This window comes from Pangasianodon hypophthalmus, chromosome 30, assembly GCF_027358585.1.
Source record: "Pangasianodon hypophthalmus isolate fPanHyp1 chromosome 30, fPanHyp1.pri, whole genome shotgun sequence".
Lineage (NCBI taxonomy): Eukaryota > Metazoa > Chordata > Actinopteri > Siluriformes > Pangasiidae > Pangasianodon > Pangasianodon hypophthalmus.
In genome coordinates this window covers 9,098,806-9,108,207 of record NC_069739.1, presented here as the reverse complement: position 1 = coordinate 9,108,207, position 9,402 = coordinate 9,098,806, and the positions used below count along the sequence as shown (strand labels likewise).

The following is a 9,402-nucleotide window of genomic DNA, read 5'->3' as shown; positions in this document are numbered from 1 at the left end:
CAAGTTTGTTTTAGTGTGTGTTCTCCTTCGTTATGGGACCTCATTACTTTGTGAAGCATCTAATAACACTAACCAAGTTCCAGTGGTCCACCGAAGAGGCTGCATTGTTTATCTCACACGCACACACACACACACACACAAACACACAAACTCTCTTCTTGGCTATACTGTATGTACAAGTAATATAAGTGAGTTATTCCATCTGTAACCATTTCCTTCATGTATATTTCCCAACTACTTACTACCACGCTTCCACAATGGTAGTATTTGTGAAGTATTCTGGAAAAAGCCATCCAAAGCTGTTAGAGATGAATTCTGGAAAACAGCCGAAATTGAGTTTTTCTGCCAGTAATATAGTTTGACATCTCTACTTTACTTGGGTTGACCTTTCGTCTCATATTCATCTTTTGATCTCAAACCCAAATGTCTTTAGTGTATAGCAAAAACAAAAAAACAAACAAACAAAGGCCTTGCTGTTCCAATACTTTTGGAAGGGACTTACACAGAAAATCTTCAGAAAAGCCTGTAACTATTCTGATAAAACACTTTTCTAATATGTTTTCAGAAAATCTTCCTTCTTCAAGTAACACGTTTTGATAGGCAAATGATCTTAACATTTTAGTGAATAAGCAAATTAATTGTTGAGATCATCTGCTGACTTCTACACACATTTTTACCATGCATTAACTGCTGAGTTGCACCATGTGAATGCGGCAGATCTCTCTACTAAAGTGAAGACATCCTCTTACTGACATGTCATTCATGCCTCATAAGCCTTCTTTGCACGTGTACTAAAGGGTAAGAAGTATTTTGAGGCGTTTATGACCCTTTTGGCTTGCCATAGTGCAGTAAACAGGCATTGCTGTAAAGCTCAGGGCTTCAGTGAGCGTGTAGGCGACATGGAGCAGCTGCGGGTTTCGCCGAGAGGACGCACGAAAGCTGGGGTTTGAAAGCGGGGAAAACCCGTGGATCTCTCTACGGCCTGTACCTGCGCGGTGGGTTTCAACATAGTTTGCAACATAGTTTGCTCCGTTGATACATTTTTATCTTTTATATTTGTAACAATGGTGGAGAAACTGTGGTCTAGTTTTACAAAACATGCACATAAATCGCCAGTTAGCTTTATTTTAGCTTTAGCTTTTAGCTTTAGGCAGGTTAGATTCACAGCCTTCTCTCTCTAGTGAAAATGGACGCAAATTAAAATAAATAGGCAACAACAACAACATCAATAATGGTAATAATAATAATAATAATAATAATAATAATAATAATAATAATAACAGTGCTTTTTCCGGTGTTGTACCGGATGTTGACTCCACACTCCACGCCTGAGTTTCCGGAAGTAAATATGCCATTCATTTTTGCAGTTGGCTTTATAGAAATTATTTTTATTATTATTTTTTTAAATATTATATTGACTTACCCTGTGTTAAGAGATAGTATGTATATGTTCCCTTAGAAGACAAGTCTGATTTCAACCTTATTTTAATTGTCTTTTTTTTCTTAAGAAATGTTGAAATATTACTCAGAATCTTGATATTTAATAAACAGACAGCACCAGCACTACATTAAAAAAACCCTAAAGAAAGGATTTACAGTAAACTTTAAATTGATCTATCAGACTAAGTGTAGACTTTATCAGACTTTAATTTTAATGTTGCTAGAATGTCGCTTATGTAATGTGAATGCGTCATAACAATAAATATTGCAAACACTGGAAACATTTTTCCCTTTACATCTATGTAAAGTTACATATCCCTATGCATAGACCTAAAGAAATACTTTGGAAATGTTTGAATTAAGGAGGAGAGAGAAATGTATATATTTATATATGGTATAGTTTATATACATTGCCTTTCGAAAGTATTCGACCCCCTTAAAAGTCCTCAGGTCTGTCTGGGTTACAGATGACACTTACACAGATTGTTCCTGTCAGCATTTATATGCTCTTAAAGTAAACTTTCAAAGTGAAAATTCATTATTTGTCAGCAGATCTCTGGAAAAAAAAAAACCCTGAAACCTGCTGCTTGCATAAATATTCAACCTCTTCAGACTAGTACCTGGTAGAACCACCTTTTTACTGCACTAACAGCTTTAAATCTTTTGGGTTTAAGTTCCTACCAGCTTTGCACACACTTCAGGAGTGATACCCCCTGTAATTTGCTCCATCCATTCTCTATTCAATTTTGACAAGAAGCCCAGGTTCTGAGGATGAAAAACACTCTCAAAGCATGATGCTGCCACCACCGTATTTCACTGTAGGATGGTGTTAATTGGGGTATGGCCTTCACTATGTTTGCACCACACATAGCTCTTTGAAACTGGCTTGAGCAAATGTCTCGATCTTGGTCTCATCACACCAAAAAAACCACATCTTTCCTACATCACTCATATGGCTCTTCTTGAGCAAAGGTTTCTTTCTATCTGCTCTCTTATACAGTCCTCAGTTTTGCAGTGGTCTTGAAATGGTTGTCTATTGCACCTTCACTCCACTCTCAGCCACTGTGCTCTGTAACTCCTTAAGAGTGACTGTTGGCCTCACTGTGGCTTCCCTCACCAGGGTCTGTCTTGATTTTGAGCTGAGTTTTGGGTGATGGACTTGTCTAGGTACTGCTTGGGTGGTGTGATGCAGCGTCCACAATTTCATCTTTTCCTAAGTTATGCAATTCTATTACTTTAACTTCCATAGAATGCTACTCTGTCTTAATTTTCACTTCTTTCCTTAAGAACTATCTATCTATCAAAAATATCACGTCATTACACTTGAAATTTCTACGGCATTAAATATGTATCACAATATATAGGTTTGCTAACAAATGTTCAGCAAAATAGTGTTGCATTTCTAAAAACCTCTGAATAGATGAGTTTGATGATACTTTTATTTAAAGTCTAAAAAAAGAAGTTATCTATCATGGTTTGTTATTTTTCAGGAGGAAGAATATTCTCTACAAATTTTTAACATCTAATCAGCTGCTTCCAAATAGAATTCTTAACTGTTATAGAAATACTGACAATACCCACAAAAATCATTATTATTATTATTATTATCATCATTATTATTATTATTATTATTAATATAACAGAAGCTTTACACTATTAAACAGCCAAGAATAAATAAATCTGTTTTTTATTGGTTTGTTTTTGTTTTGTTTGATTCTGGAAAACAGGGTAATATGTTAGTGTCATACAACAATTAAATTCTTCGTAAAGGACAGGATTTAACTAATGAAGAGCAACAAAGCAATAACCTCCTTGAAATATATATGATATTTACCGCAGGATTATTTTTCAACCTTACATTCTTGATCTTTAGTTGCAAACATGGCAGAGGATCCTCAGAGGAACTTCAGGTCAGCGTATTATGAAAAGGTGGGCTTCAGGGGAGTGGAAGAGAAAAAGTCACTTGAAATTCTCCTGAAGGACAATCCGCTTGGTAAGAGAAGTCGTTTGTCTTACACTTGTCCATAGTTTTGTTTCCTGTTTTTCCTGTAAGAACACTGAATGGTCATTATGCTAGAAACCCACTCAACCTTCTTTATGGGTATGTTAGTGAAACAGAGCGCATAAAACCGTGAGGTCTGTTATTCCAGGAACAAATAATGTTGTTATTGGGTGAGTGGTGAGTAGTACAGTGTGAGCCTCGGATGTGTTTTGTGTGTTAACATCTATTAACAACTATTAAATAATAGTGTTTGTGTACTGGTTTGGCTTTTCAGTGCCATTTGCATTTTAGGTAATTTGTATTATGTATTATTGTATTATGATGATTAAGTATTTTCCTATGTGCGATTAATAAAGTACTACTAGTACTATTAATGTATTAGATCACAGTCTACTAGAAATCATTTTTTCTCTTCTGTGTCTGAACCTAATAACACAAAGCTTTCCTTGTTGGCTTTCAGATGTGGAAAAGTTAAGTACATTCAGTCAAAGGTTTCCATTACCCTCTATGTACAGGATCCATGTATGGAAAGTCCTGCTGGGTGAGAACAATCACTTTCCTACAATGGCAATTACACACACACATTTTTTAAACTCTATAGTTTCTGTCTGTTCTATCTATTATGCAAGTGCCAATGAAATCCTAGGGGAATTATTTTGACAGGGGTAATTGTTTTGTCCATGTTCTTCAGGCATCCTGCCTCCACACAGCGATTCTCACACTCTGGTAGCACGTTACAGGCAAGAGCAGTATATGGATATAAAAGAAGCTCTTCTGGCCATGCGCTTCGTGCACACGGGCACGCCACACACTGAGCTATACCTTCGCATGCACCAGTTGGAGAATCAGCAGTTGCCTTGCCGGTCAGAGCTCACACAACCTGTAAGGACCTGTTCATACGTCTGTATCTGCTGTGTGCATATGTTCTTTATAGATTCACATCAGAAAGAAAATAAAATAAAAATGTCATTCTTTTGGTAAGATTTTTTTTAAAGTAATACCACAAGTACAACATTTTCTCAGTGAGTGACATTAGGGCAAAAGGATTGTGGTATTACAAAGCATGTAAACAATTAGCTGTTGTCCAAAGAGGATCACGTTGATTCTAGTTTTCAGTCTGTCTGAAACAAACTGTTTAAAACCCACATGTTTCTCTTTAGGAGAGTAACTAAAGACCTAAAACCAAATCCAACCAGAATAGAAGGAAATGGACATATAAGAGATATATAAGAATGTCTGCAGCAATGGATTAAAAAAACTAAATCATTTCTAAACAGACAACATATCTTGAAAATCAGTTCCTTTCAACATCACGATATTTGTGTGCAGTAGCCTTGTGTACATACTTATGTGAACTGTTTTTTGTTCTGAGGGTGAAGAGGATAAAGATTTCTTGGCTATTGCCAGGGTGATGGAGGAGATTGTGGATGATCCGGTGGACTGCTATTGGCTGATTAGGTGCTTTGTCAACCAATTTAATCACAAGTTCGGCGATTCCATACCTCACCTGGTTTGTATGCACAGTTTAATATAGTATAACCCAAAAGTATTACAATATTATTAGCAATATGAATGATTTATTGAAGTAGACCTGAAAAAAAAAAAAAAATGTCACGGCTTCCGAGTAGCGCAAGAAAAGTGCTCGTGCTATCATTGGGTGATTGGAAGTTTGACTCCCAAAGACACCAGAGCCGTCCATCACTGATAGCCAAGGGAGCGATATTGGACAGGCTAAAGATCACCATGGGATTACTGTGGATGGTACCACACAGAAACCATAAAGATGGCTGTAGAAGTTATTCCTTGGAAAACTTAAAGATAGCAATTACTAAGATCAATTTACACGCAAGTCATGTTTATACAACAGTTGATAACTTCAGTTTGATACAAGAGACTTAAAGGTAAAACTCTAATGATACTCATACTCGAGTTCCTTTTAACACACTTAACACTGCTTGGCCTTATAGTAAACAGTTATAGACAAGTAACGATTAATAATCGCACTATCCGATGTCACCCAGATGAGGAAGGTTGTCACCCTTTTGAGTCTGGTTCCTCTCAAGGTTTCTTCCTCTTGACCTTGCTATTTACATCAAATGACTACATCATACGATCACTTCATAAGCTTGTTAAAAGTCTCTGCATGCATGTTTACACCAACCTTTAAAAAACATAATAACAGCATTCCAAATGATCCGTTTTTTTCTGCCTCTCTCAGCCCAAGAGTCTGGAGCATTTCCTCTCCCAGGAGGACAGTCGTCTTTTGGCCCATTTGAAAACTTCGGGCAGTCTGGCTGTACTGCCCTATTCCCTTTGGTTCAGACGCTGTTTCGCAGACTGCCTCCCCGAGTCCAGCCTACAGAGGTTAGCACTAAACTACTTCCTGAAGTCTGTGAGTCTGCTCATCTTCTACTCTACTGCAGAAATTTAAATCATCCCTAAGCACTAGATTAAAAAGCTTAGAGAGCGGTTGCTTTTGGCCTATGCCTGCTGTGGGCTCCTCTAATCTGTGCTCCAAGGCGCTCTTTTTTCCTCCTTGGGATTGCTAAGCACTCGTGTGCTCTGTAATTGCCTGCTGCAGATGTTCAGGTCCCAAATTGGTCATGTCTATCATCCAAGTCCATCCTTCCCTGAAGTATATGAAAGGTTTGGAAAGTTACCAAGTTTCAACGATTAACATAATTTAATCCTCACGGAATAAAGGTTAAGTAAGATTAGTTACTCTGTGTCTGCAACATCCATGCTAGCTTAAACAATAGGCCACATATCTTATAATAGTAGTATATCAAATATTAGGAATACCATGGACACACTCTTTGACTGGAGATTTTGACAGAAACAATAACAAGATTAGCAAAAATCAAAGGATTAAAGCGCCATAGTCAGCGTCTTGAATCCACTTCTTTAACTCTGTGACAAGATGAGAATGGGAAAGACAATGAGCATGACATGGCCTTTATAGTCTGCACATGTGAGCTCACGGTCGCCGTATGACAGCTTGGCTTTTGGTAGTCAGCAAGGAAAACAAACTCCACTAGTTCTGAAGGAAACCACTGTGGCAGTCAGGAACAAAAGGAAGTACATGCTATTTTTAAAATACTCATATTATTTACATATGGATACACTGGAAAGCCAGGACTACAGTTTAGTTGTTACATTTGTAGGATAATATCGCACAAAAACATAAACCAGCAATGTTAGTGACATCTGGCTGAGCTTGGCCCATCAACACACTCATAACCAAAAAGATAAAACAATACACTGAAGCCACAATAGGAAATAAATCTTGAAAATCAGTGGAATAGAGTAAGAGAATAAATGACTTAGAGAGGCAAAATGAAGGAGCTGTTGGTCATTCGTTCCTTCATTTGTTCCTTCATTCATTCCTTCATTCGATGATGATTTTTTTTATTAATGGTACAATCCAGGACACATTCTGCATAAATGAATCTGATCACAGTGTAAGTAGTGAGAAGATGCAGGTGTTAATTAAACTCCAAATCTAATTGGCTTTCAAAACATGGTTGGCTTATGAAGAAAAGCCCCTTTAAAATGCAGTACACGTTAATACACTTGAAACAGATAAAATAGTAATATTGTTGTTCTCAAATATCCTCAAATGCTGCTTTTACATTTGTAATGATAATGAACTGTATTTAATTCTATTTCAAGAATGCATTCTGGTTAAATGCTAAGCATGAAAGTATAAGCATTCTCCTCCAAGACAGATTTAACAGACGAAGGCTCTACAGCAAACAGCTCCTATAGAATCCTGAATTGCAGTTTCATTGATTGTAAATTTGCTTTAAGTCAATATTTCATTTTATTTGATATTTGCGAGAAATATGCGCTTAAATTTTCTGAAATTTCTGAGCCCTACAGCTGAGGAAATGCTCAAACAAAGCCACCGTGGTAATATCTTTGTACCCCCTTTGCCTAAAAAACCCTTTCTCACAAACTTATCCATTCATGGTATGACTTGTGCGTACAAATTTCTGTCCAATTCTGTTCAACTCCCCCAAACTGAATTACTATTACAGGACTATGAGGGCGGCTCAGAGCACCTCACCGGATATAAAGTATTTAATATAGCCAGACTCAATCATCATGTCCTGTGCACTGTAGGTTTAATAAAGTTCTCCTGAAGAAGCTGGTATGTTCTTATCACTAGTAATTAGTGGTATATTATATTCAGTGATATTGTAGGGAGGTGTATGGGAGAGCAGCACTGCTGTTGTCTTTCTAGTATGAAGTACGTGACTATTCTGATTCCTGTCTTGCGTTGGTTGTGTGTCAACAGAGTTTGGGACAAGGTGATCAGCGGCTCCTGTAAAATCCTGGTTTTCGTGGCTATGGAGATATTGCTGAGCTACAAGATCAAGCTCATGGGAATGAGTCGATCAGATGCAGTGGTAAACTTCCTGAGCAATGTGAGAGAACACATTCATACACACACAGCATATTCGCATTCATACTCAATGATATACAAATCTGCTTTGTTAAAGAGCTGAACTTTTAATTTGCTGGATATTATTACTGTACCTTGAATAACAGTGTATATTTGGAAAGGTAGGACTACTCCGGCTTTTTAAACCTTACCTCTGTCCACATCTGTTGCATATACCGTGACTGATTTCCAAATATTGTCTTGTACTGAGAACAGAAAAACCTGTTCACTCAAAACTTCTTTATTATGCAAGCCTAAGGGCAGTTGCTGAGGCTGTCAATACATGTTTATACAAACCACATTGTTGTTGTAGAATGGTTTTCATGAACTCATTCAAGCTGTTTGAAAAGCTGAGATGACAGAAATTAACTGCATATTGTGAGTACAGGCAACATTTCTTTCTCAGTATAATAAAACGTTGAAATGATTGTCCTTGGTTGTCACTCGACACACTGCAGACGTTGTCGCTGGAAAATAAATCATCACCATATTTTAAGTCGATTTTCCCCTGTAAATTGTAATGCTGTCATTTGCCCACAATTTTAATGTATTACATTCCTAGTGTCACACTTACTATACCTTGTATAATCTTTTTTCCTTGTATAGATGCCGCAGGAGAACACGGATGCCATAGTGACCAAAGCCATAGAACTGTGGCACAAGTACTGTGGGACTCCCATGCACTCTGTTTAACGCCTTTAAGACTCTAAAGCTCCGTGGCTACATTTATATGCAGCCTAATAACTTGACTGATAGCTCAGTCAGAATAAAATAATCATGTAAACACCTCAGTCAGATATTTGTTTCAATCTGAATGAAATTTTCTATCTGATTGAACGAGGTGGGTAATCCTTTTAATAATCTGGTAAATAGAAGAGTAATAGCCATGTACATTTCTGTGTCTCATTACTTAATATTTGCTTGTGTCTGATCGGAATCAGCACGTGTGCGTTCTGCAATTAAAAAATGGTAATAAAGGAGGTAAAAACTTTTGATAAAACCTTTATTTCTTGTGTTATTCTCAAAAAGCGTCTTTAATATTGGTAATATTAGACGTCGAGTAACGGTATAGTTGTTATACCAATAGATAACGTGTGCGTTTTATGTTATTTTCAACAAGCAACACGCTGTTGTTCCTGAATGTCAGGCAAATATGAAATGCAGAGTTTCTACTGTCACAAACTTTTCTTCTCACAGTCCATTTAATAATCACACTTGGATGATGTTTTTCTGTGAAAGAAATTAATTAAAACTATATTTAAATTAACAACACAGGAAAATTGATTAAAAAATGTAACACAGTGACGGGACTCAGCCTCATATAAATCAAAACGGTCTACCGAGTGTCTGATTTAGGATACAACAATTCCTTTTTTTTTTTGGCCAGAATCTGCAATGGTGAAAATCTTTGCATGTGACCCACAGATGCAGTGATCCTGCTTTCTGGAAAAGAATTTAAATGTGTTCATTGTTGTGATGGCACAGAAAGATTTGAGATCAAAACTCCCTCAGC

General features: G+C 37.0%; 1 protein-coding gene across 1 annotated transcript; it reads left to right on the top strand.

Annotated features, from left to right (window-relative positions):
- The first annotated feature begins 836 nt into the window (after window positions 1-836).
- On the top strand, window positions 837-8,889 carry tbc1d7 (TBC1 domain family, member 7). Its single transcript, XM_026917417.3, has 8 exons — window positions 837-995; window positions 3,314-3,433; window positions 3,903-3,983; window positions 4,134-4,324; window positions 4,815-4,952; window positions 5,661-5,806; window positions 7,743-7,872; window positions 8,496-8,889. Exons 2-8 carry the CDS (start codon window positions 3,322-3,324, stop codon window positions 8,580-8,582), a joined length of 885 nt encoding a protein of 294 aa, XP_026773218.2. The 5' UTR covers window positions 837-995; window positions 3,314-3,321; the 3' UTR covers window positions 8,583-8,889.
- The last annotated feature ends 513 nt before the right edge of the window (window positions 8,890-9,402 follow it).

Coding starts and splice junctions, on each gene's coding strand:
- tbc1d7 (XM_026917417.3), top strand. CDS start 3,322: ATGGCAGAGGATCCTCAGAGGAACTTCAGGTCAGCGTATTATGAAAAG. Junction 3,434..3,902: donor CCTGAAGGACAATCCGCTTG/GTAAGAGAAGTC, acceptor GTTGGCTTTCAG/ATGTGGAAAAGTTAAGTACA. Junction 4,953..5,660: donor GCGATTCCATACCTCACCTG/GTTTGTATGCAC, acceptor TGCCTCTCTCAG/CCCAAGAGTCTGGAGCATTT.